This window comes from Giraffa tippelskirchi, chromosome 7 (genome assembly GCF_054371585.1).
Source record: "Giraffa tippelskirchi isolate mGirTip1 chromosome 7, T2T-mGirTip1v1.2.pri, whole genome shotgun sequence".
NCBI lineage: Eukaryota > Metazoa > Chordata > Mammalia > Artiodactyla > Giraffidae > Giraffa > Giraffa tippelskirchi.
In genome coordinates, this window is record NC_137281.1 from 84,567,783 (window position 1) to 84,595,508 (window position 27,726).

General features: G+C 42.1%; 1 protein-coding gene across 3 annotated transcripts in view; it reads left to right on the top strand.

Annotated features, from left to right (window-relative positions):
• THSD4 (thrombospondin type 1 domain containing 4) overlaps positions 1-27,726 on the top strand; it is a 635,320-nt gene that overhangs the window by 139,958 nt on the left and 467,636 nt on the right. For all 3 annotated transcript variants that reach the window (XM_081506213.1, XM_081506214.1, XM_081506215.1), the window contains exon 6: positions 885-987. In XM_081506213.1, coding sequence (XP_081362339.1) covers positions 885-987 — 103 coding nt within the window. The remainder of the gene's footprint in view (positions 1-884; positions 988-27,726) is intronic.

Genomic DNA, 27,726 nt, shown 5'->3' on the forward strand with positions numbered 1-27,726 from the left:
AAGAGAATTTAGACAAAATAAGATGCACCATCCTGCATTAGACGATAGAGAGAATTTAGGCCCGAATTTAGTCTGGCAGGCAGCCTGGTGGGCTCTAGACTTCTTGGGGTTCAATTCAGCCTTTGCCCTCACTGGCTGTGTGACTGCTTCTTGCCTCAGTTTGCTCACTAGTAGAAACAAATCTGTAAAAATATCAATAACGTTGGTCATCATGAGGATTAAATTAGTTAATATGTGCATACATGCTAAGTCGCCCCAGTCTTATCCAACTCTTTGTGACCTCATAGACTTAGCCCACCAGGCTCCTCTGGCCATGGGATTCTCCAGGCAAGAATACTGAAGTGGATTGCCATGCCTTCTTCCAGGGGATCTTCCCAACCCAGGGATTGAACCTGTATGTCTTACATCTCCTGCGTTGGCAGGCAGGTTCTTTACCACTAGTGCCACCTTGGAAGCCCTAGTTAGTATGCTTAAAATAGTGCTGCATGTGTAAGAACGGTGCGGTGGCCGTGTTTGCTGTGAATATTACGCCATGCACAAGAATGGCATGAGCAAAGTCAAACAGATGCAAATGGGTGAGGCGAGCAGACCTCTCTGTTAAGAGCAGGTTTAGGTCAGTAGTTTTCAAATTATGGTATGCAAAAACTTTACATGGGAAGCATGTTAAAAATGTAATGTCCTTCCAAAGATTTGATTTAGTAAACTTGGAGTGAAGCTTTGGGATCTGCATTTAAAATTTTGATGTAGGTGATCAGAACATTTTTAGAAACCCAGGTTTCAGTGGGGAAGTGCAGGCATTTAACATTGGTGAGGCCTCATGGGATTTGGCTTGGGCCATGAAAAGATATGGATGCTAATTGCATATTTAATATCTGCTTTATTAGGTGTGTCCAGAAAGCAGTAGAAGTATCTGGGAGGTACAGTGTGCATCCTACAACAACAAGCCGTTCATGGGCCGGTTTTATGAATGGGAACCATTTGCAGAAGGTAAGAGTAGCCCCAGCCCTGTCCACAGGAATCAGTTTTGTCTGTTCTCCAACGCTGTTGCCTTTTTGTTGTTGATGGAGGAACTGTTGTGATGCTGGCTAGCGTGGCAGTACAAGGAGGAGCTGGTAGGGGTCTTTTCTGAAGGTAGTAATGGCTCTCAGGTGACAGCTGGACCATTAGTCAGATGGGAGAGGCTTTGATCGAAGCAAGCAGCATCTGAGGATGGCAGGATGAGTGAGACAGAACAAGGATTGTGAAATGAGTAGAAGCAAGAGATTCAAGCTAAACTTGTGAGGAGTGAGCAAGGATAGAGTTTTCCTTTTCCTTGGTTCCTGCTGCAAGGGCTGGTATAATGGCTTAGGAGAGCATGTAGAGTTGTATGGCTGACAGTTGTTTGGCTTTTGTGCTGGGGGAGCCTTGAATGCAGTTTCCAAAGAGGAAGTGTGGTAGGCAACCATTGCAGAGCTTGTCAGTACTGTCCTAGATCTTGGAGTCGCTTTCCTTTGTTGTTCATTTTGTTTTGATGAGGACCATTTTTAAAGTCTTGAGTTTTTACCATGTTGCTTCTGTTTTATGTTTTGGTTTTTGGGCCGTAGTGAGTTGTGCTGATTCCATTATAGAATCTGAGTCCACATGTGGGAAGTTGTGCCTAGGTATAAGGCCATGGGAAGAGGGAGGCGGGGTGGATGTCTGCTCTGAAATGGGATGCAGAATTATTCTTGCCTGCACATTTGTCTCAGAGAAGTGTCTGTAGCTTGGGTTGGATTCTCAAAATGGTCTCATGACCACTGCCCATTAGAATTACTGGGGAGCCTTCTAGAAATACTGAGGCCTGGGTGCCACTCCCAGAGATTGTGATTTAATTGATTTGAGGTGCAGCCTGGGGATGGAGATTTTTTTTTTTTTAAGATCACAAGTCATTCTGATGGGCAGCTGGGGTTGAGAAATTCTAATCCAAGAGGGAGGCAGGATCTCAGAAGAGGTGGTGACTCTGGCTTAAATTAAGGTACAGAATCATGAGTGTTTTGTAAACCATGAAATATATTCTTATGTCAGGGCAACATTACTTGGCAGTGAGCACTTAGAGAAGTAACCCTGTCTTTTGTCTGAGCTGCATCCTTGCTTTATTGTTGGCTGTGGATAGTAATAGCTGCTTTACCGTGGTTCACTGGGAGGCAAGGTGAATTCCTCCAGCCATGTGCTGTCTGTCCCCATTGTTTACCCTGAAGCTGAAGCCACATCACCCAGCCCTCTCTGCTTAGTTCCACGTGGTCCTCTGCCAGCCACCTGATCCTTTCAAGCCTGGTAGACTCAAGTCTAGTATCAAAAGCTCTTTGCCTCCCACAAAGAAAACTCATGCTGATATTTTCACCTATTATCAGTGTTGCCTGTAGATGCCAGCTGTTGTCTATGTATGATTCTACTTTTTCTATTCTTTCGTTTGCCCTGTCTCAGGCTGGACTTTAATTGTGAGTCCTCAGGTAGGAGGGGTATAATTAACATCTGATTCAACTTTTTATTTTGGAAAATTTCAAACATATGTAAAGATAGATAGAATAGTATTATCATATGATGATAACCTCCTATATACCCATCACTTAGTTTCAACTCATGGCCAGTCTTTTTCATGTATATTCTGCGTGTTCGTCCCCATCCAAATGTGGCAAACTATTTGGATTCACATTATATAGCATTATTCACTGGTGCATTTATTGATTAGAACTCTTGGTTGTAAGTGACCGAAACCCAGCCTACCTATATATAAACAAGAAAGATACTTTGTTGATCCTGTTACTGGGAAGTCCAAGAGAGGGGCTGGGATTTAGATGTGGCTGCATTCCAGGGATTCAATAATGTTAGGAGCCTGCTTTTCTCTCTTTCTCCATCTCTTGGTCTGTTTACTTACTTCTCAGTGGATGGACAGGCTTACATGGCTTTGAACCTGCAACCATAGTGAGAAAGACTCTCTCTTATCTAGTGTTATGGGTTGAATTATGTCCCCCAATTTTTCTATCCCTGGTACCTACGAATTTGCTTTTCTGGAAATAAGGTCTTTGCATGTAATTAAGGTACAGGTTAAGAAGAGGTCATACTGGATGAGGGTGGGCCCTTAATCCAATACGACTGGTGTCCTTATATAAAGAGAAGAGACCCAGAGACACACACATAGAGGACACCCAGGCACAGACAGAGGAAGGATGGCCAAGTGACACCAAGGCAGAGCTTAGAGTGATGCAGCTACAAGTCAGAGAACACTAAGAATTTCTGGAAAATGCCAGAAACCAGGAGGAGTAACAGAAAGATTCTTCCTCAGAGATTGCAGAGGGAGCAGGGCCCTGCCAACACCTTGAGTTTGAATTCCCAGCCTCCAGAACTGTCAGAGAATAAATTCTGTTGTTTTAACCCACCCGGTTTGTGGTCATTTGTTATGGCAGCCTAGGAAACTAATATGCCTAATGAGGGCTTCGGTCTCAGAAAAACCACACTGTGATCTTTTTTGGGTCATATTCCCATCCCTGGACATGAGTTCAGCGCCTAAGTTGGGGGCAGTGGTCCTTGGGTTAACTCAGGTCATGTGACTAGCCCTCTGGTGGGAAACCCACATCCCAGGAAGCGGAGGTGGGAAAGAGGGAGTTGGGACAGACAGAAAAACAGAATCTTCTACACTAATTATTATCTACTTCTTCACCATAAGCCACTGAAATTTTGAAGGAGCCAGTGACAATGCTGGTGTTTTACAAAGAAAAGAAAAAGGCAGAACAGCAGCAGATTAAAGAAATCAACCATCTTCTGCACTGTGTTTGTTATTTTGTCTAGAAAATTCAGCATTCTTTAAAAATATTTACTGACATTAATATGTCTCACATGCCTAGGAGGAGAGGATCCCAGAGTCACTGAAACTGCATTTACTTTGGCTTTCTTTAAACAATTCTTCTTGCTGCTAAGATTGTTTTCTTGATTTTGTCCTCTTTCCTCTTAAATGACTCCCAGGCTGACCAGTGGGAGGAAGACGCTGTTAATGTTTCTGCAGGGTGTTCATATTTTACGGCTGGATTTTGCATTCGGCTCTTGGTTTTGTTTGGATGTCTGTTGCTATTCGCATGTGCCTACTTAGGGGAACAGCTGCGCTCATTCAGCCCAATGCCACATAGAATAGTAAAAGCAGAGTACACTCTCTGATAAACACATTAATTTCACCACATGCTTCTTCTTAGACCTTTAACTGCATTTCCTGGATATAGTGATCTGTCCTAAGATAATGCCTCTAGGAATTTTTCTCATTTTTCTCATAGACTTAATACTGTAAAGACGATAGAAGTAGAATTCCAGTGTCTACGCGTGCCTGTTTACTCAGGATACTGATGGTTCAATGGTCACCCTTGTCCCCCTTCACTCCAAATCACTTTGGACTATAAATTGTATGGTCAGTGTAGCTAGAAGAGGACACTTTAATAGGTAGAGTCTTGTTTAGGTGCATTGGAGAAAATTGTACCTGTTTTCATAACTAGAATCTAGAGTTTTGCTGGGTCGCTGTGGGCTCTACAGCAGCCAGTATCAGTCTTAATCCATAAGCCAGGGGACAGTTTTGTATTGGTATTTTAATGCACTGTATGTCTCCAAGAGCTGAACTAAACAGAGCACAAATCTAAAAGCCAGAAGTGAGGCTGAGTCAGAAACTGGTGGTTGCCAACTGGTCGCATGACCAGGGCCAATGTATCTGTCAGGACTGAGTAGCTCGAGCTGCAGGAACAAAGAGCCCTCGAGTCCTTATGACTTAACAGAACAAGTTTGTCTCTTGCTCAGACCCCCTGTGCCATGCCGTATGTGTTTTGCTCATTCAGGGGTCCAGGCTGACAGAAGCAGCATCTCGACTTCTGCTGCCACTGAGGCAAGGAAAGGGAACAAATGAATCACCCATGGATCCTTCACGCTTCTCCCAGAAGTGGTCAGTGTTGTTTCTGCTCACATCTCATTAGCCAAAGCAAGTGACACATCATGTTTAACTTCAAGGGCAGCAGGGAGGTACCATCCCGCTGTGTGCTCAAAGGAGAAGTGGAATATCCGTGACCACCCTAATGACTAGTACGGGCAGGAAGCTTCGAGAGAATTCTGAGCGTGTCTTCTTTTTGTAAGTTCAGGTGACTTTTATTAGGCTGCTTGCAAGAAGAGTAGATTTGGCTCTCGGGAATATTATAGATGACAGATTCTCTAACAGTCACAGGGCCCTGAGCCATGTAGACTATTCCTTCTCGTTGATTAAAGCTCCGAGGGGCAGGGATGGAATGTTGGTGCCAAGGTGTGCTGCTGACTCCCTGGCACAGACCACATTGGTGTGGGGGTCAAGGACTGTCATAAACATGGACAGTATTATCAAAACTGTATGATGTGAGGAAGGGAGGCTTAGGGCCAAGTGCTGGTGGACCTGGGATTAGGATGTTTATGTTTTACTCAAGCAGCTTTATTCATTCCTGGAATTCTCGCTCCCTCAGCCCACCCCTCTGCACAGACAGTTCATAGTCATCATGGACTTTTCAGAGTGGACAAGGAAGGCCTAAGGGAAAGGAGAGGAGTTTTCCAATCTTCTACCCCACACACATCCATTCTGAAGCTCTTTTACCCAGGCCTAAGAACACCTGGAAAGACTAGGCCATGTTTGCTCAGTATTTGAGGGTATCATTGAGGACAAGGGGCTTCCCTTGTAGCTCAGTTGGTAAAGGAGCTGCCTGCAGTGCAGGAGACCTGGGTTCAATTCCTGGCTTGGAAAGATCCCCTGGAGAAGGAAATGGCAACCCATTCCAGTATTCTTGCCTGGAGAATCCCATGGACAGAGGAGCATGAAGGGCTACAATGCATAGGGTCACAAGAGTTGGACATGACTTAGCAACTAAACCTCCATGGAGAACAAAGCAAAATCCTGAGAGCAACCTCTTTGTGAAAAAAAAAACTGTGATTTCGGTTTGATACATCAGTTGAGTATGAATGAATGGTAGTGAGGTCCCCAGCAAGAAGTTGGGGGTGTTTAAGGGAGATATCTTAGGTTGTAGACCTATATTTGAAGTCATTGTCTTTAGTATGATAATTAAAGCCACTGTGATGGAGAAGACCTTCAAGAGAGTATAGAATCATGAGGACAAGGGACTCAGGAAGGAGGTTTGGCATATATCCACGTTAAAGAAACAGGGGAAAGGGACCCAACGATGAAAGGAGCCTGAGAAGAGGTGGCACCAAAGTATTACAGAGCCTTATATCATCTCTAATAGTAATAAAGTCTGTTATGGTTTATAAAGTTCTATTGCATACACCACAATGAGGGACAAATGAGATAAAAGGAATTGCAAGCACTTACTGTGTAGCAGGCTAACTCGTTTAATCTTTACAACAACCCTGTGAGGTGAGGCCTATTATCAGCCTCACTTTACAGAAGAAACAAAGTATATAATCGTTAAATAATTACCCAAGGTCACCCAGATAGTAAGTGATAGAGCCAGGTTCAAACCTCAGAATCTGGCTACAGAATCTCTACTCTCAATGTATATGAAAGCCAGGAGAAAGATTCGTAGAGTTGTGAGCATTTTAGACCAGTCTTTCGGTACCTGTTTTCCTTGTAAAAACTATCTGAGTAATTAAAGTTTAACTTTTCTTAAAAAAAGATAAAAGGAGGAGTAGTGGGGGAGAGGCAGTGAACACAGCTTAACACAGCAAGAAGTCAAGGTGAGGATGGGAACTGAGAAAATAAGATTAGGATAGACTGTCGGGAAAACCAGTGGAAAGAATCTAGGTGGGTGGAATGAGGAGGGAAGTGGGAGGGATCTTTAAGAGGGAGGGGACGTGGGTATCCCTATGGCTGATTCCTGTTGATGTGTGGTAGAAACTTCACAATATTGTAAAGTAATTATCCTCCAATTAAAAATAAAATAAAAATTTAAAAAAGAGGGTAGCCAGTGAATAGGGCTAGCTCTTCCTTTTAAAAATTGCCATGAGGAAGGCATATTGAGAGTGTTTGCTAGCTTAATTTAAGGTAAAGAGAAAGGTTTGTTTAGAATGATAGAGAAATGAGAATTCTGGAGATTGAGAGACTGAAACTTAAAAAAGAAGAATAAGGGGTTAATAGAATGGTACCTATAAACCTAGTCTATCCTAGAAAAAAAAGGTGGAAAATAGGCACCGTTTTCCTTCCTGGAAAAATTATATTATTGTTTCTCTGCATGCTGTTAATACGAAACTTCTTCACCATTAAATGAAAATTCATTCATTCAAGAGCAATGAAAACAATTATAGTTCCATAAAAAATATTGATTTAAGAATGTTCACAGCAACTTTTTTTCATGATAGCTTCAAACTGGAAACAACCCAACTATTTCATCAACAGGAGACTGAATAAACACACTGTTATACATTTATACAATGGAGTATTACTCAGCAATAATAAAGAACACTCTACTGATACATATAATGATCCAGGTGAATATCAGAAACATTATGTTGACCAGAGTAAGCCAGATACGAGCCTATGCACTGTCTGATTCCATTTATATTTTGTTCGAGAACAGGGAAAATTGGGCTACACTGATGGAAGTCAGAACAGTGTTTGCCTATGGGTGTGGGGAAGGAATAGTTGGAAAGGCCCATGATAGAGCTTTGTGGAATGATGGTCATGTTCCAGATCATAATTGGCATACTGTTACACAGGTTTATGTAGTTGTTGAAACCCATCGGCTGTACATTTGTGATCTATGAACTATATAAACAATACTTTAAAAAGCCATTAGATTCTCTTTCCCATTCTGTCTCCATTCCTAAAAGTAAATTTAGAGCTAATATAAATTTCACCATTATAGAACTATTCTAAGCCTTGCTAGTTTGCCTCTCTCTCTCTCTCTCACTCTATTTTATTTTAAATACTCTTTATTATTGACCATAGAAGCACAAGAGGATTTTAGGGAGAATGTACTCATATGCAGAGTATCATTTTTGGAATCATTTAGTATCATAGGGCTTAGTTGAGCCTAGAAATCCTCAAATAGGTCCAGAATCTGAAGAAGCAAGCTGCACGTTTGTGTAAGTTAGCATTCTTCTTCTTTTTTTCACAAGCAGCAGACACCAATTTTGGCTAGGTCAAACACAAACGGATTTTGTTGGAAGGATATCCAGTAGCTCTAAGAATCAACAGGAAGTGTGTGGGAGCAGGCTGGGTGAAGGACAGATACAAAGGGGGCGCTGAGGATCCCAGTGGACAAAACTGATGGTCTTAATTGCTTGCTGCTGGTGTTACTGCAGTGGATACATTTTAACAGGTGTCTCCATCCAAGACTCAGAGCCCTGGAAATAAGAGCCCTATAGTTTGGCGCAGGCCACATGCCCACCGCTTGGCTGGGGATAGAAGTGTTGGGGGAGTCCTGACTGACAGTCCCACCAAGCCTACATGCAGAGGAGGAGAGATTCCCAGAAAGGAAATCCAGGTGCTGAACCAAAAGAAGGAAGGATGGGTCTGGGATGGCCTGAAACAACCGATATCCATGATGGGAACTCATGACAAGTCAGGATCCCCACCTGGTTTGTCAGCTGTATTTCATGAGACTTCTTGACACCTTTGAGGAGCTATTGGAATTAGACTATAATGTGTGAGTGTCACTCTTTTCATTCTCGTATTTACATTTCTGAAGATTTCTTCAGATAGGCCTCCTTATATAGGTATGGCATGTGACTGTGTGGGTTCTTTCTGCTTCCACACATTGTCAGACATAATTTGGATTGACCAGTGTGCATTTGCACAGGGACATGGGAGAGAGGCTGGGGTTCTGTGGTATACCTTTATCCTGTGGCATGCTGTGTTGAGGATGACCTCAGGGGGAAGTGAAGGGGGCTAGTAATGGTTGTTTTTTTCCTGCTGATTTCTGTAATCCTGGACAGACTCTTGGGTGGGATTATATGTGTAAAGTACACCCAGATCTGTGTACCTTAGATCAAGTAGGCCTTAGGAAGCATCAGTACAAACAAAGCTAGTGGAAGTGATGGAATTCCAGTTGGGCTATTTCAAACCTAAAAGATGATGCTGTGAAAGTGCTGCACTCAATATGCTAGCAAATTTGGAAAACTCAGCAGTGGCCCCAGGACCAGAAAAGGTCAGTTTTCATTCCAATCCCAAAGAAAGGCAATGCCAAAGAATGCTCAAACTACCACATAATTGCACTCATCTCACATGCTAGCAAAGGAATGCTCAAAATTATCCAAACCAGGCTTCAACAGTACATGAACTGTGAACTTCCAGATGTTCAAGCTGGATTTAGAAAAGGCAGAGGAACCAGAGATCAAATTGCCAGCATCTGTTGGATCATTGAAAAAGCAAGGAAGTTCCAGAAAAACATCTACTTCCGCTTTATTGACTATGCCAAAGACTTTGACTGTGTGGATCACAAGTGTGGATCTCAAAATTCTTAAAGAGATGGGAATACCAGACCACCTTATCTGCCTCCTGAGAAATCTGTATGCAGGTCAAGAAGCAACAGTTAGAACTGGACATGGAACAACAGACTGGTTCCAAATCAAGAAAGGAGTACATCAAGGCTGTATATTGTCACCCTGCTTATTTAACTTATATGCAGAGTACATCATGCGAAATGCCAGGCTGGATGAAGCACAAGCTCAAATCAAGATTGCTGGGTGAAATATCAGTAACTTCAGATACGCAGATGACACCACCCTTATGGCAGAAAGCGAAGAACTAAAGAGCTTCTTGATGAAAGTGAAAGAGAAGAGTGAAAAAGTTGGCTTAAAACTCAACATTCAGAAAACAAAGATCATGACATCCAGTCCCATGCTACTTCATGGCAAATAGATGGGGAAATAATGGAAACAGTGACAGACTTTATTTTCTTAGGCTCCAAAATCACTGCAGATGGTGACTGCAGCCATGAAATTAAAAGACACTTGCTCCTTGGAAGAAGAGCTATGACAAGCCTAGACAGTGCATTAAAAATACAGAGATATCACCTTGCCAAGAAAGGTCGGCATAGTCAAAGCTATGGTTTCTCCAGTAGTTATGTATGGATGTGAGGGTTGGACTATAAAGAAAGCTGAGTGCCGAAGAATTGATGCTTTTGAACGGTGGTGTTGGAGAAGACTCTTGAGAGTCCCTTGGACTGCAAAGAGATCCAACCAGTCAATTCTAAAGGAAATCAGTCCTGAATATTCATTGGAAGGACCGATGCTGAAGCTGAAGCTCAAATACGTGGGCCATCTGATGTGAAGAACTGACTCATTGGAAAAGACCCTGATGCTAGGAAAGATTGAAGGTGGGAGGAGAAGGGGACGACAGAGGTTGAGATGGTTGGATGGCATCACTGACTCGATGGACATGAGTTTGAGTAAGCTCTGGGAGTTGATGATGGACAGGGAAGCCTGGTGTGCTGCAGTCCATGGAATCACAAAGAGTCGGACACAACTGAGTGATTCAATCGACTGACTGACACCTATATCATGTGTTCCTCTCCGTGTCTAAAGAGTAAGAAGGATGTAGGGTGGGGCACATGGTATCATGTCTTTGTGAGTGTTTTCCTGGGAAACTGAGGATTTGGAAAAGAAAAGATTGTTTGAGCGAGAACACTGCCCCTGCTCTTAAGTACTCTGGAAGGTGTAAAGGATCCCTGTAAAAGCAGTTTCTTTCCTGGCACTTGCAGCAGTGTCATTCTAGGTAATTAGTACAGAAAAGCCTCAGGATATATTTCAACATCTAAGAAGCAGATTAGTCTAAATGTAAATAATTTTGAGGATTTAAAGGCAAGGGGAAAGCTTAAACCCATTGCAAAATATTCAATAATGAGACCCAGTCCTGTCATTTCTCTCTCCTGAGAAGCTCAGCTTTCTTCAAAGACTGCCTCCGTCCTTGTGGTGCGTCTGGTCAGGATGAGCAAGGTCAGATGTCCTTATTCTACAGACTCAGGAACTGAGCCTCCAGGTTGGATGATCTGCCCTGGGTCACAGGATAAAATAGAAGGATCAGATTAAAAGAGATGTTACATAACCACAGCCTGCTGATTTCAGAGCAGCCATTTGCCTCAGGGGCTATGAAAGAATTTTTCCCTTCATGTAACCAAGCCGTGACCGATTTGGTACCTTTAAAAACAAACAAATGTGTTTTTACATCGACTGAGACTTTTCCAGGAAATCCTGGGACTCTGTCTTGATCCTTGTAGCACAGTTCTCTTGCCCTCTGAGCAGATGCCTCTGATCATAAGTTGATAGAGCTGGGTCCCAAAGGAGTGGTCAGGACCTTTGTTTGCACCTTGCACGGATGTTGAGACCTTAGTATGGGGCCAACATCAAGAGGTTTTTAGAATTAGAGGCCTTAGAGCTGGCAAATAATCCAAGAAAATGCAAATTCTGTTTAAGTTGTAAATCCAGCCCATCCTTTTGCATATTGATGAAAGAAATTCTCCTTCATCTGCATAGTCCCTCCCCCAAAGCTGTTAAACAGCAACCATACCTGTCGGTATCTGTTTCTTAGAAATTGCAGTGAGAACATTCCGTGAGTCAGTGGAACTTGTTAACAAAGGATTAAAGGAAAAATCTGTTGTATAGGGGTTGGGTAGGAGGAAGGGAGAGAGCAAGCTCCAGCATTCCTGTGTTTACCCAGGCGGTTGGCTTCACCTTCCTCTTCACAATGCCTACACTTTGTAATAAGGCCATTCTTATAATGCCACTATAATTCATCCTGGGATGATTGTTGCCTGGCTACCCTTGGGAACCACATTGAATGAAACCTCCAGGTTCCCCCTTCAGATGTTTGAAAGCAGCCATCTTGTCATTCTAAATCTCGTTTCATCAATCTGCTAAATATTTATTTCCTTCAGTTGACTCCTTCATATGTATTGGAGCATGCCACTTGTTTATCATCCTATCTACTCCCTTCAGAATCAATATATGAGTCGTAACAAGCAGCTCTGGTTGAGTGTGTCTCTGGTGTGCAAGGCTCAGGAGCGCGGAGTGTCACTGTCATGGATTAGTGATGTCTTGCATAACTATGGGAAGGGAAATGGTAGCTTGTATCCTCCCTCTTTTCTGTCTTACAGCTGATTTACTGTATTGTGTTAGTTTCCTGTGTACAGCGAAGTGATTCAGTTATACATATACATATATTCACTCATTCTTTTTTAGATTCTTTTCTTTCATACGTTATCACAGAATATTGAGTAGAGTTCCCTGTGCTGTACAGTAGGTTCTTGTTGGTTATCTTTCTTATATATAGTAGTGTATGTATGTTCATCCCAAGCTCCTGATTTACCCCTCCCCTTCCACATTTCTCATTTGGGAATCTTAAGTTTGTTAACCTCAACATCTGTAAGTTTGTTTCTGTCTTTCACAGTGTGATAACATAGGTGCCAATTAACCCAGTAATGAAGGAAATGATGCAACTAAATATAATGAACTCATCATTGTACTAGTTATGTCTAAAACGTGTTCACATTTTAAATGTAAGTAAAAAATGAAATAATATGTAAATGATTGTAATTTTCCAAGAGAAGACATTTAGGATGGCTGAAATAGTCAGGGACAGGCCTGGGTTTCCCAGAGTACTCCTTCATATTAACGCTTCTTTCAGGGGCCCAGTGTATCTAGAAATAGAGAAACTGAATCAAGGATAGTTTCTAAAAACTGGATTGTCTGCTATCAATGTATTAAATAGGTTTCATTCTACATTTGGAGTTATATATCCTATCTGCATCTGAGGCTGGGTTGACTAAAGCAAAATAAAATGAAGTAGTGGCAGTGATTGATATCTTAATTATCCTGGTTCCAAACCCAGCTATTTTCAGCCTGAACTATGCAGATAACTTGTCATCATGTCCTGAGTACACATGTGTCATTATCACACCTCTTTCCTGCAAAACCTAGGAGACACAAACAGCTATTTGAGGTCCTTTGAACCAAAATACTTCGGAACCTACTATTTATTGGGATATATATTTTTCCTTAAGATTACTAATTGTAATATACAGCCTGAAATAGAAGGTTTTGGTTCACAACCATTTCTGTTCAAATGGGAGAAATTTCTGGATTGTTGCTTTTCTCATCTCTTTCCTGTTTTGTAGCTGTCACTGTTCCACTCTCACCCTTGATGGAAACCAGTGCTCATTGAATGGCCCACTGAAGGAGACATACCTTTATTGCTCTTTCTGTGCTGGGGCTAACATGGTGCAGCCGTAGCTCTGCCCAGAGCTAAGCAGAAGTACTATCACTACTCTTATACAAGTCCTTCTGTTCAGCTCACCCTTTCATGGTTAGTGCTTAGTTTTTTATCTGGACTTTTTCATTCTCTTTGGGTTGCGAGATACACACCACCACTGCCACAACCGCTGCCACCACCACCCCACCCCCGGGAAGAAACCACTGTTTAATTGGTTGACAAACATGTGTGGATACGTTTAAACACTTTAGAAGTAAAACAAAGAAAGTTCAGTTCAGTTCAGTCACCCAGTTGTGTCCGACTCTTTGCAACCCCATGGACTGCAGCATGCCAGACTTCCCTGTCCATCACAAACTCCCAGAGTTTACTCATACTCATGTCCATTGAGTCGGTGATGTCATCCAACCGTCTCATCCTCTGTCGTCCCCTTCTGCTCCTGCCTTCACTCTTTCCCAGCTTCAGGGTCTTTTCAGAAGAGTCAGCTCTTCACATCAGATGGTCAAAGTATTGGAGCTTCAGCTTCAGCATCAGTCCTTCCAATGAATATTCAGGACTGATTTCCTTTAGGGTGGATTGGTTGGATCTCCTTGAAATCCTAGGGTCTCTCAAGAGTCTTCTCCAACACCACCGTTCAAAAGCATCAATTCTTCAGCACTCAGCTTTCTTTATAGTCCAACTCACATCCATACATGACTACTGGAAAAACCATAGCTTTGACTAGATGGACCTTTGTTGGCAAAGTAATGTCTCTGCTTATTAATATGCTGTCTAGGTTGGTCATAGCTTTTCTTCCAAGGAGCAAACGTCTTTTAATTTCATGGCTGCAGTCACCATCCGCAGTGATTTTGGAGCCAAAGAAAATAAAGTCTGTCACTGTTTTCATTGTTTCTCCTTCAATTTGCTGTGTAAATGATGGAAGCTAGTGGAGGTGATGGAATGCCAGTTGAGCTATTTGAAATCCTAAAAGATGATGCTGTGAAAGTGCTGCACTCAATACGCTAGCAAATTTGGAAAACTCAGCAGTGGCCACAGGACTGGAAAAGGTCAGTTTTCGTTCCAATCTCAAAGAAGAGCAATGCCAAAGATTGTTCAAACTGCCCCACAATTGCACTCATCTTACACCCTAGCAAAGTAATGCTCAAAATTCTCCAAGCCAGGTTTCAACAGTACATGAACTGTGAACTTCCAGATGTTCAAGCTGGATTTAGAAAAGGCAGAGGAACCAGAGATCAAATTGCCAACATCTGTTGGACCATTGAAAAAGCAAGAGAATTTCAGAAAAACATCTACTTCTACTTTATTGATTACGCCAAAGCCTTTGACCATGTGTATCAGAACAACTGTAGAAAATTCTTAAAGAGATGGGAATACCAGACCACCTTATCTGCCTCCTGAGAAATCTGTATGCAGGTCAAGAAGCAACAGTTAGAACTGGACATGGAACAACAGACTGGTTCCAAATCGGGAAAGGAGTATGTCAAGGCTGTATATTGTCACCCTGCTTATTTAACTTATATGCAGAGAACATCATGCGAAATGCCAGCCTGGATAAGCACAAGCTGGAATCAAGATGCCGAGAGAAATATCAAATATCAGATATGCAGATGACACCACCCTTATGGCAGAAAGTGAAGAGGAACTAAAGAGCCTCTTGAAAGTGAAAGGAGAGTGAAAACAAGGAAAGGTCCCATATAAATTACAGTTGGAAACTGTAGATAACTACAGTTAGATTGCTAGATAACAGTTTTGTAAATGTAAGTGATTGACAACTGATTACCAGCTTTGGGGCTAATCAACAGACTTTACAGGATTACTATTTAGTAATTAATGAAAAAAAAAGCTTAGGAGGACAAAACTCTACATTGTACTCAGTTAATCTTGTTCTTCTAAACTTTGTTGCAAATGATTTTCATCATGGAGGCATGGAGGAGAATGGTGAGTAGATACTAATGGGAAAGGTTTGCAGTTGGGAAAATCTGAAATGGAGCAGCTTATGGGTGAAGAGAGCCAGATATTTCAGGGGTCAGAACCTCTAGGTAGACATGCCTTGTCCTGAGTTTAGTGAGCCAAGAGTCACCAGCAGAATAGGGCAAGAGACTGGCAGGGCAACCATAGATTTTATGTATTTACCAAATTAATTTTTACTTTTAGATTTTATCAGGTTAGCCATAATTTATTGAGCTGAGTCAAGTTTTGGTCAGGGGAGTGATTTGAAGTTTGGGTTAATCCCTGGAAGCAGCTTTCATCTAAAGTCATGTTCCAGCAAATGATTTTTTTTTTTTTTAAATTGAGCAGCACATTCAAAATAGGTCAAATTTAAACAGGACAGTGGAGCTTTTGGTTTGGGGAAAAATTTGCAGTTGCTATTAAGAGATGTGTCTGTTATTATCATTTAGGCCTTGCCTGTCTTTAGGAAAGGGAGAAAGTAGTGGGGTGGGCTCTGACCTTCCAGTCAATTCATGTAACCTCTTGATGCCAAAAATTAGAAAGGAGAAGCATATCAGATTCATAAGCATATCAGCCCAAATTCCATTTGCTCTTAAGGTTACGTAACTGCTCATCATGTAATACCTTGGGCCCTTGTCCAGGGAGCATGTAGATATTGGCAGCTTTGCATGCTTTAATAGACCCCCATCAATCAGTCATGATGCCTTGTCCCACACCCAGTTGCCTTGTTTGTTTAAGCCGGGTTTGGAGGTTGTATAAACAGCTTTAGCAACCTGCTCTCCCACCCCTGGTGATAAATGGCACCTTCAAAAAACCCCTTGGCGTGTTCTTTGGATTCAGAGGAGTAGAATTTGATCCACTCATGCTTATGATGATTATCAGTCTTATTCCCTATATATTCTCATGCGTTCCAGGCAGGGAGCATGGAGGGGCCCCTGGGTTAACTGCTCCCACCCTGCTCCCTGGACCTCCCAGGCCTCTGCTCTTTAGAATCGGCAAGTGTATAGTCCTGCCTCATGGAGCCTGCCAAGAGGCTGCCAAATGAAACTGTGCCACAGGACTGGACAGGTGGATTCAAGTTCACACCGAATGGAAAGGTACACTTTTCCTCTTAAAAAGTACAAATTAAAAAAAAATTACTACAACACATCAGCATTGATTCAGGCAGCCACCTTTTGTTCTGTGTGAGAGATAGCCTTGGGCTAGCAAGAGGGACAGTGAACAGAGGACACAACCCCAGGGGCACCAACCCCAGCCTCCTTGGACCACCGTAAGAAATGACCTCCTCCCACTGTGAGGATCCAGTGAGATAATGTGTATAAAGCATGTGTATAAAGGTTGTAAGTTCCACTATTGATGACCAGGTGCCTGCATCTTCTGGGTGAATTTCAGAAGGGTAAATGGTATGGGACAGGTCTTCCCTGGTGGTCCAATGATTAAGAATCTACCTTCAGGAGACACGGGTTTGATCCCTCGTCTGGGAAGATTCCGCATGCTGAGGGGCAACCAAACCCATGCACCACAGCTACTGAAGCCCATGCTTCTAGAGCCCATGCTTCAAAACAAGAGAAGCCACTGCAAATAAGAAGCCCGTGCACCACAACTAGAGAGTGATCCCCACTCGCTGCAACTAGAGAAAGCCCATACACAGCAACAAAGACCCAGTGCAGCCAAAAAAACGAAAAAATTTTTAAAAATAGTATGTACGAGGCATACGCAGATGTAGGGAAAGGCATTCCAGGCAGAGGGAACAGTACAGGTGACAGTGCAAAGGTGGAAAATACAGAATGTGTTAGGGGCACATCAGGGAGTGTCCTTTGGCTGGAACCAAGAGTGTATAAAGGGAAGAAAAGCAGGATAAGGTTGGGCTGGAAGTCTGGGGCCAGATTACAAAGGGCCTCAAATAGGAGGCTGAGGAAATTAGACTTCATTTTATAGGCAATGAGGAGCTATTGGGGTTTCTTAAGCAGCGGAGTAACATGATCATAGCTGAGCTTCAGGAAAATTAATCTGGCAGCAAAGTGCTGCAAAACCTCTTTGGAACAAGAAGGGGTATAAATAAATAAATAATTCGAAAATTTGGCAGGAGTGTTTTCAAAGACGTTCTGAAATGTATATGCTATATATTTTGAAATGATAATGTCTTTCTTGTTCTTTATTTTCCCCTCACAGCAGCCAAATTCCTTTTTTGTGCCCCCTTTTCTTTCTTTTCTACATTCCCTCCCTCTCCCTCTTTCTCTGATTCTTTCCCTTACTTGCTCATGCTCATTTACTCTGCTGCTCCTCCTCTGTCTGCCTTTCACGGTGAGTGTTCTTTGGGGCGGTGGTGGGGGGAGTGTGACCCAGACCGAGGATTCCAGCACAGTGCTTCCCAAAGGTCTAACTGTGGGGACTCTGTGTCCACTGTAATGGAGCTCCACTACTGAAGGCAGGGCAATCATCCAACTTTGATTGTTGCCAATCCCGACCATACAAAATATAGGTATTTTGAATGAATAGGCAAATTCCTGTAATTCAGTGTCCCCAGCCTCCAGATTCTAATGCCTGATGATCTGAGGTGGAGCTGATCCAATAACAGAAAGAAAGTGCACAATAAAGGCAATGCACTTGAATCATCCCGAAAACCATCTCCCCACCCCTTGGTCCAGGGAAAAATCGTCTTCCACGAAAAAGGTTGAAAACTGCTGCTGTAATTCATGTGGACAGTGTTTCTATAATCCAATTTTCTGGACTCATCACTAAAAGATTCAGTCAACGTCTGCAACTCTTGGGTAAGCAAGAATAATAGCATTTCTACAGATTTTATTGATACGTGTCCCTTGCTCAAGCAAACTTAAATCAATGTGTTTAAACCCTAGGTGTTTGTGGATTTCACTTGCAGGTTTGTGACCCTGTGTGACCTCCCCTGACTAAGATATGAATCTGAAAATTCTGCTTTGCAAGATACCTGTACGGAAAAGGGTCATTTAGCTTTATCTTCCTTCACTGATTTGTGCATTTGCAAAAACATTCATTAATGAGTTAGAAAAAGTTTGTTTGTTTCTGTGAAAAATGGTAATCAAGTGAGAGATAAACCTATTATGAGACGTGGAAGTATGGTTAACTTGTAGTATGTAGCATAAGGCTATGAACAGAAACTCTCCATGGAAATGTGATTCCCAAAAAAGCTGGGAGCCTCTATAAATATTTTTGTATTTGTGAATCTGGGAATTCAAGAAGGTTCCAGATGTATGCCTCAGGAATGTCAAGAGTCTGTTGTAAATCTAAATTCACAAAACAGATAAATTATTGGATGACTATTCAGATTGCAAAACAATTTTTCATTTTATTAAATATTTACTGCGTGTTTACCCTAGAGAAGTCCTTTAAGTAAATATAGTTAGCATTTGATTTACAGACATTCAATGTATACAACTGTTTCTGAATACACATACTATGTTAAGTAGAATGTCTTTTTCATGAAACTAGGAAATTTTAAGATAATCATTTTTCCACTTGAAAAATTAATTTGCTCATTCAATAATTATCAGTTTGGTTTTTTTTTTTTACCCCAAAGAATTTTGCATTATAGATTATAACCATTTTTTTAAATATTTATTTTTAATAAATAGTAAATTATTTATTTTTTAATTATGGCTTCACTGGGTCTTCATTGCTGCAAGCAGGCTTTTTCTAATTCCAGGGAGCAAGGGCTGCTCTTAGTTGTAGTCCTCAGGCTTCTCATTGCAGTGGCTTCTCTTGTTGCAGAGCATAGGCTCTAGGGTGTTCGGGCTTCAGTAGTTGTGGCAAGTAGGCTCTAGAGCAGGGCTTAGTAGTTGTGGCCCATGGGCTTAGTTGCGCTGCAGTACGTGGAATCGTCCCAGATCAGGGATCAAACCTGTGTCCCCTGCATTGGCAGGAGGATTCTTAACCACTGGACTGCTGGAGTCCAGCTCCAGCAGGTCCAGGGGTTCCCTCAGGATGGATGGCGTCGGCGATGCGAATGAGAAGACACAGCAAGTCTCGGTGTTTCCAAGTGTCTCCCCACTTTATTGTTTTTCAAGACAGCTTTTATATTTTTAGTGGTATATAGAAACAAATGTAATGTATAGAGTCATACCAATTCAGCTTAAGGGACATACCAATTCAGCTTAATGGATATATCTTAATGGGCCTATCAAGTTAGCTCAATGGGCCAGCAGCTTCGACCCTCATCGAAGCCATTTGCATGTCTTTAGTTACAAAAAAGCCTTATTTTGTTTACATCATATTCTGGCCTGGTGGCCTGCTAACACCTTGTAACTCTCTATTGATAAAGGTTGATCAATCAGAATACTTTTGTATAGGGCACATCAGGAAAGAATTCATCAACAGGAAGTTTCAAGGTAAAACCTGTTTTTGGCAATTTACTCTACACCTTGAGCTTAACAGAAAACAATGTAGTTCCATAAAGTCAAAGAACAGCAAGCTGAAGTTCAGCTTTAAGTAAGAATCATCAGTTAAATCAACAATTGTCTTATTATTTGTATTAAAGCTAAACTTCTATTTATATAAATCTCTAACTATTATGCTTTCATTATATAGGCTAAATACGTTAAGAGTAAAAACATAGTGAGTAAATATAGATTAAGTAACAGTTTCACAAAGCAATATTTTTTGTATTTCCTAACAAGCCTTTTTTCCTGTGCCCATAGGGGCTTTCTGTGCGGAGGCTCTCAATGCTGTTTTATTACTAGGGAGCAGTTATGCACATTAGCTACAAAGGCACAGGTACATTTATTAAACCAACCAATATGTTAGCAAAAGGAATTTAGATCAGCATACTCTATATCCCAGATAATTTTATTTAGGGTGCTACCGTTCAGGGGCCTTGTTGATTTGAGGTTTCAGAATGATCTATTTTAGAAGGGAATCAGGAAAGGCCTTTTGCCTAAGTCATAGAAAATAAGAAGAGGTTTATTATAGCAAGCGTCAGAAAGAGAGATCTCATTTTTTAGGTGAGCGCTGAGGCAGCCTCTCTAGAATCCCTGAGGCCTGAGTTGCTCTGCTCATCAGTCCTCCTCATGACTCTGTCATGAGTGGGGATCTCGTGAGCTGGCTCCCGGTACTGGACCACCGGGGAAGTCCAATGATTCTAATTTTCAAAGCTGCTTAATAACTAAGATTCTTATCTGTATGCTCAATCAATATTCTTTGGTTTAGGCCCACATAAAATAGCCTTTAAAACTCTGATGTTTACTTGACTAGTGACCATAGGCCTCAGATTCTCCATCAATAAAATAGGGATCGTAGTAATGGCCCCTAAAAGGTCTTTGAAGAAGATTAAAGGAAATAATTCATGCACCGTGTGCCTATTAGGTACTCAATAAGTGAAGCTATTATATTATTACTATTATTCTTATTTTTCTAGTCCCCAAGACGAGATCAGTTAACTCAAGCTAAGCAGGATTTTATTTCGAAATGAATGTTTTTTATTCAACATTTGTTCAGTATAGCAGTTTAGATTGCTATACATTATTCAAAATGAGAAACTGTTTGATATCTAACTTAAGCTACTGTGTTTAGCAATATCAGGAGACCCTGCCTTATCTGGTGCTGGATTAAAATGTCTTATGGTTCACCAACCTATGATAACCCTACGCAACTGTACCATAGCCTAAGAAAGAAGTGAAAGGGGAAAAAACAAGAAGAGGGAGGGGGTTGGGGGGGTAGGGGGGGGTCACCTTTATGTATGTGTCCTGTTGATCCTGGTTATTCAGTTCAATTCAGTTCAGTCACTTAGTCGTGTCTGACTCTGCGACGCCGTGAACTGCAACACACCAGGCTCCCCTGTCCATCACCAACTCCCAGAGCTTGCTCAAACTCACATCCATTGAGTTGGTGATGTCATCCAACCATCTCATCCTCTGTCATCCCCTTCTCCTCCTGCCTTCACTCTTTCCAAGCTTCAGGGTCTTTTCAGATGAATCAGCTCTTCGCATCAGGTGGCCAAAGTATTGGAGCTTCAGCTTCATCATCAGTCCTTCCAATGAATATTCAGGACTGATTTCTTTTAGGAATGACTGATTTGATCTCCTTGTAGTCCAGAGGACTCTCAAGAGTCTTTTCCAACACCATAGTTCAAAAGCATCAATTCTTTGGCACTTAGCTTTCTATATAGTCCAACTCTCACATCCATACATGACTAGTGGAAAAACCATAGTTGTGACTGGACGGACCTTTATTGGCAAAGTAATCTCTCTGCTTTTGAATATGCTGTCTAGGTTTGTCACAGCTTTTCCTGGTTATTTATCCTGGTTATTATCATGGTGTAATTTCTAGCACTAGCTCCTTGCTTGTGCAGTGGCGCCTTGCTTCCAACATAGCCAATCTAATCTCTTTTCTTGGCCTGGAGCATCCATGTAGTTGTATACCCACACTAACCCACGTTTGCTTCCCCACCATTCCACTTCACACAGTTTCCACTCTAACCAGGCCCATCCCCATGAACTTGCTCATTTATTAACTCTGCCAAGGATCTCCTTCAGTTCCCTTTCATTTATCCAAATCCCAGCTAGTCTCTGAGATGCACTCAATGTTCATTAGATCCATGAAGCCTTCCTTGACTGCCTTACTCCTCACTGATTTCTTCCTCATTCAACTTTTGTGTACTTTTCAGCCTTGAACCCCGTCTGTATCAGTGCTTCCACATCACAGATGCTGTGGCCCTGTAGTATTTACTCTTAAAAAAATACCATGTGTATAAGTGGACCTTCCCAGTTTAAACCTGTATTGTTCAAGGGTCAACTATAATGGAAATTACAGTAATAATTATAAACAGTCTCATAAAGTGTTAGTTGCTCAGTCATGTCTAATTCTTTGTGACCCCAGGGACTTAGTCTGCCAGGCCCCTCTGTCCACTAGATTCTCCAGGCATGGAGATATCAAGGGATTATTTTATGCAAGGATGGGCACAATAAAGGACAAAAGTGGCAAGGACCTAACAGAGGCAGAAGACATTAAGAAAAGTTAGCAAGAATACGTGGAAAGGAAGGAAAGGAAAGGGAAGTCGCTCAGTCGTGTCCGACTCTTTGCGACCCCGTGGACTGTAGCCTACCAGGCTCCTTCGTCCATGGGATTCTCCAGGCAAGAATACTGGAGTGGTTTGCCATTTCCTTCTCCAGGGGATCTTCCCGACCCAGGGATCGAACCCAGGTCTCCCACATTGGAGGCAGACGCTTTAACCTCTGAGCCACCAGGGAAGTCCAACGTGGAAAAACTATACAAAAAAGTTCTTAATGACCTGGATAACCACGATGGTGTGATCACTTACCTAGAGCCACACATCCTAGAGTGTGAAGTCAAGTGGGCCTTAGTTACAAACAAAGCTACATTACTACAAACAAAGCTAGTGGAAGTGATGGAATTCCAGCTGAGTTGTTTAAAACTCTAAAAGATGATGCTGTTAAAATGTTGCACTCACTATGTCAGCAAATTTGGGAAAACTTCAATAGTGGCCACAGGACAGGAAAAGATCAGTTTTTATTCCAATCGCATAGAAGGACAGTGCCAAGGAATGTTCAAACTAACAGACAGTTATACTCATTTCACATGCTAGTAAGGTTATGCTCAAAATCCATCAAGCTAGGCTTCAGCAGTATGTGAACCAAAACCTTCCAGAAGTACAAGCTGGGTTTAGAAAAGGCAGAGGAACCAGAGATCAAATTGTCAACATCTGTTGGATCATAGAGAAAGCAAAAGGATTCCAGAAAAATATCTACTGTTGCCTCATGGACTATACAAAAGCCTTTGACTGTGTGGATCACAACAAACTGTAGAAAATTCTTAAAGAGATGGGACTACCAGGTGACCTTTCCTATCTCCTGAGAAACCTGTGTGATCACGATGGTGTGATCACTCACCTAGAGCCAGACATCCCGGAATGTGAAGTCAAGTGGGCCTTAGAAAGCATCACTACGAACAAAGCTAATGGAGGTGATGGAATTCCAGTTGAGCTATTTCAAATCCTGAAAGATGATGCTGTGAAAGTGCTGCACTTGATATGCCAGCAAATCTGGAAAACTCAGCAGTGCCCACAGGACTGGAAGAGGTCAGTCTTCGTTCCAATCCCAAAGAAAGGCAATGCCAAAGAATGCTCAAACTACCGCACAATTGCACTCATCTCACACGCTAGTAAAGTAATGCTCAAAATTCTCCAAGCCAGGCTTCAGCAATACATGAACCATGAACTTCCAGATGTTCAAGCTGGTTTTAGAAAAGGCAGAGGAACCAGAGATCAAACTGCCAATATCCGCTGGATCATCGAAAAAGCAAGAGAGTTCCAGAAAAACATCTATTTCTGCTTTATTGACTATGCCAAAGCCTTTGACTGTGTGGATCACAATAAACTGTGGAAAATTCTGAAAGAGATGGGAATACCAGACCATCTGACCTGTCTCTTGAGAAACCTGTATGCAGGTCAGGAAGCAACAGTTAGAACTGGACATGGAACAACAGACTGGTTCCACATAGGAAAAGGAGTCCGTCAAGGCTGTATATTGTCACCCTGCTTATTTAACTTCTATGCAGAGTACATCATGAGAAACGCTGGGCTGGAAGAAACACAAGCTGGAATCAAGATTGCTGGGAGAAATATCAATAACGTCAGATATGCGGATGACACCACCCTTATGGCAGAGAGTGAAGAAGAACTAAAGAGCCTCTTGATGAAGGTGAAGGAGGAGAGTGAAAAAGTTGGCTTAAAGCTCAACGTTCAGAAAACTAAGATCATGGCATCTGGTCCCATCACTCCATGGGAAATAGATGGGGAAACAGTGGAAACAGTGTCAGACTTTATATTTTTGGGCTCCAAAATCACTGCTGATGGTGACTGCAACCATGAAATTAAAAGACGCTTACTCCTTGGAAGGAAGGTTATGGCCAACCTAGATAGCATGTTTAAAAGCAGAGACATTACTTTGCCAACAAAAGTACGTCTAGTCAAGCCTATGGTTGTTCCAGCGGTCATGTATGGATGTGAGAGGTGGACGGTGAAGAAAGCTGAGTGCCGCAGAATTGATGGTTTTCAACTGTGATGTTGGAGAAGACTCTTGAGAGTCCCTTGGACTGCAAGGAGATCCAATCAATCCATCCTAAAAGAGATCAATCCTGGGTGTTCATTGGAAGGTCTGATGTTGAAGCTGAAACTCCAATACTTTGGGCACCTCATGCGAAGGGTTGACTCATTGGAAAAGACCCTAATGCTGGGTAGGATTGGGGGCGGGAGGAGAAGGGGACGACAGAGGATGAGATGGTTGGATGGCATCACCGACTCGATGGACATGGGTTTGTGTAGACTCCGGGAGTTGGTGATGGACAGAGAGGCCTGGCGTGCTGCAATTTATGGGGTCGCAAAGAGTCGGACACGACTGAGCGACTGAACTGAACTGAACTGACTGGTTCAAAATTGGGAAAGGAGTATGATAAGGCTGTATATTGTCACCCTGTTTATTTAACTTATATGAAGAAAATACATCAGTGAAGTGCTGGACTGGATCACAACCTAGAATCAGGATTGCTGGAAGAAATATCAACAACCTCAGATATGCAGATGATACCATTCTAATGGCAGAAAGTGAAGAGGAACTAAAGAGCCTCTTGATGAAAGTGGAAGAAGAGTGTGAAAAAGTTGGCTTAAAACTCAACATTCAAAGACTAAGATCATGGCATCCAGTCTCATCACTTCATAGCAAATAAAAGGGGAAAAAGTAGAAGCAGTAATAGATTTTATTTTCTTGTGCTCCCAAATCACTGTGGACTGTGACTGTAGCCATGAAATTAAAAGATGCTTGCTCCTTGGAAGGACTTCTCTAGTAGCTCAGATGGTGAAGAATCTGCCTGCAATGCAGGAGACCTGGGTTTGATCCCTGGGTTGGGAAGATCCCTGGAGAAGGGAATGACAACCCACTCCAGTATTTTTGCCTGGAAAATTCTACGGACAGAGGAGCCTGGTGGGCTACAGTTCATGGGGTCGCAAAGAGTCAGACATGACTGAGAAACTAACACTTTCACTTTCACTTCCTTGGAAGGAAAGCTATGACAAAGCTAGACAGCATATTAGAAAGCAGAGATATCACTTTGCTTACAAAGATCCTTGTAATCAAAGCTATGGTTTTTCCAGTAGTCATGTACGATGTGAGAGTTGGACCATAACGAAGGCTGAGTGCCAAAGAATTAATGCCTTCATATTGTGGTGGTGGAGAAGACTCTTGAGAGTCCCTTGGACTGCAAGGAGATCAAACCAGTCCGTCCTAAAGGAAATCAAACGTGAATATTCATTGGAAGGATGGATGCTGAAGCTGAAGCTCCAATGCCTTGGCTACCTGATGCGAAGAGCTGACTTATTGGAAAAGACCCTGATGCTGGGAAAGAGTGAAGGCAAAAGGAGGAGAGGGCAGCAGAGGATGAAATGGTTAGAGAGCATCACCAGCTCAAAGGACATGGATTTGAGCAAACTCTGCGAGACAGGGAAGAACAGGGAAGCCTGACACGCTGTAGTCCATGGAGTCACAAAGTGTCAGATATGACTTAGCGACTGAACCACAGCAAGTCAAAATTTCCTATCCCCAGAACTTTTTCACTTAATTATTTCTTTAGCTTTCCTAACAACTCTATGAGGTGGGCAGGTGGAATATTTTTAACCTTTACTGTACATGGTTACTTGGTCAAGCTCATATAGCCAATGAAACAAGAACTTGAACTCACCAAGTGTACTAGCCCTATAGCCCTATTTCCCAAGTACAGTTTCATGCCACTTGCTTCTTGTATGTTAATATCATCTCCTTAACTAGTCTGTAAAATCTTGATGCCAGGGGTAAATGTCTTTTATTCCTGAACCTCTCAATAGCACTTGGTACTGTATCCAGCACTTGGTTAAGACTTGTTGCCTAATAACAGTAATATTTAGCCACTGCAGGCATTATTGGAGAAGGAAATGGCAACCCACTCCAGTATTCTTGCCTGGAGAATCCCAGGGATGGAGGAGCCTCGTGGGCTGCGGTCTGTGGGGTCACATGGAGTCAGACACAACCAAGCGACTTAGCAGCAGCAGCAGGCATTATGTGAGCTTCTTTATGGGAAGTGTCTCATTTAATCCTCAGAATACCTCTATAAGTGCCATTATTACATTTAGTTTCAATCTAGGTTCAGAGAGGTTTAGCAGCTTGCTGAGAGCTGATAGATCAAAAAGCTAGTAAATAGCTTTGATTCGTCTCAAAGATAGCTATTACCGTGGGAGGTTATTTGCGTTGTTTCTATTTAAACTGAGACTTCTATACAGCTTACAATTCAGAGGCAGAACTCACAGTGGGCGAAACTGCTGCATTGTGGGGTCTGGGCTCTGCTCTGTTGAAAGTGCCCAAGAACGATAAATGGAGAATTTAGGAGAAAACGATTTTCCTTCCTGTCCTGTTTGGAGCTTTTATCTTAGCAAAGAGCAGCTCATTGGTCTCTTACCAGAATTCCACATTTTTCTTGGATTGAATTATGTCATACCATAACATTCTACTTAAACCAGAGGTTTAAGTAGGTTTTTTCTCTCAAGTATGTTTAATCCCAGATTAGAAAAGTGAGAACCCTGGGTATGTGGCCCCAAGAAACACAAAGAAAGGCTAGGAATGTCTGTGAAAAGAAGTGAAAATGAAAGTATTAGTTGCTCAGTCATGTCAGACTGTTTGCGACCCCATGGACTGTGGCCTATGAGGCTCCTCTGTCCATGGAATTCTGGAATTCATGGAATACTGGAGTGGCCAACCCAAGGATTGAACCTGGGTCTTTCACACTGCAGGCAGATTCATTACCGTCTGAGCCACCAGAGAAGCCCCAAGAATACTGAAGTGGGTAGCCATTCCCTTCTCCAGGGGATCTTCCTGACCCAGCGGTAGAACCCAGGTCTCAGGAATGTCTGTACATTCTTGCAAACTCATGAGTGCTTTTCATTGAACACAATAGCATATTTGTCTTGGTAGAAAAATGCATTTACATCACTTACCACTGAGAGCAAATGTGAGATACTATTATTCGGTTATTTTAGAAGTTGGATTGGTTGAAGGGTACTAATGCTGCATAATAATGGGTTCAAGGTCCAGACAGCTTCTCCCTCTTTCTTGGTGTTATAATATTTTGAAATGATAAACTCATACAAATAAGTACTGTATGTGGAAAGATGCCCAGAATATTGCCAAAGAAGTGACTGCATGCTATATTTTCAGCCTCCTGAAAATTTCTGCCTCTGAGAAACCAAGTTACTTCTATAATGTGATGGACCCCAACTGTTTCTGATTTCAGTAATGAAAAAAAAATGGTGTTCTTTGTTTTGGCCTTTCAGGTAAATAAACTGTCTCAAAGACATATAGTTCCTTGGATCTCTACTATTCATACAACTCAAAATTTTATTGCTGCAGTCAGCTCTGCCTTGCAGTGGTGAGTTGAGAGATTTCAACCAAGAAAAAAAAAGTTTCTTAAAGAAGTCAGCTTGTGAATATCAAGATAATTCCATGTCCCCAGGTTTTTACCCTTTATTTTCGGAACAGTTATTCCTCCATTAAGAAAAACAACAATTCAGTAGTAAGTTTAAGAATATTAACAGTGAT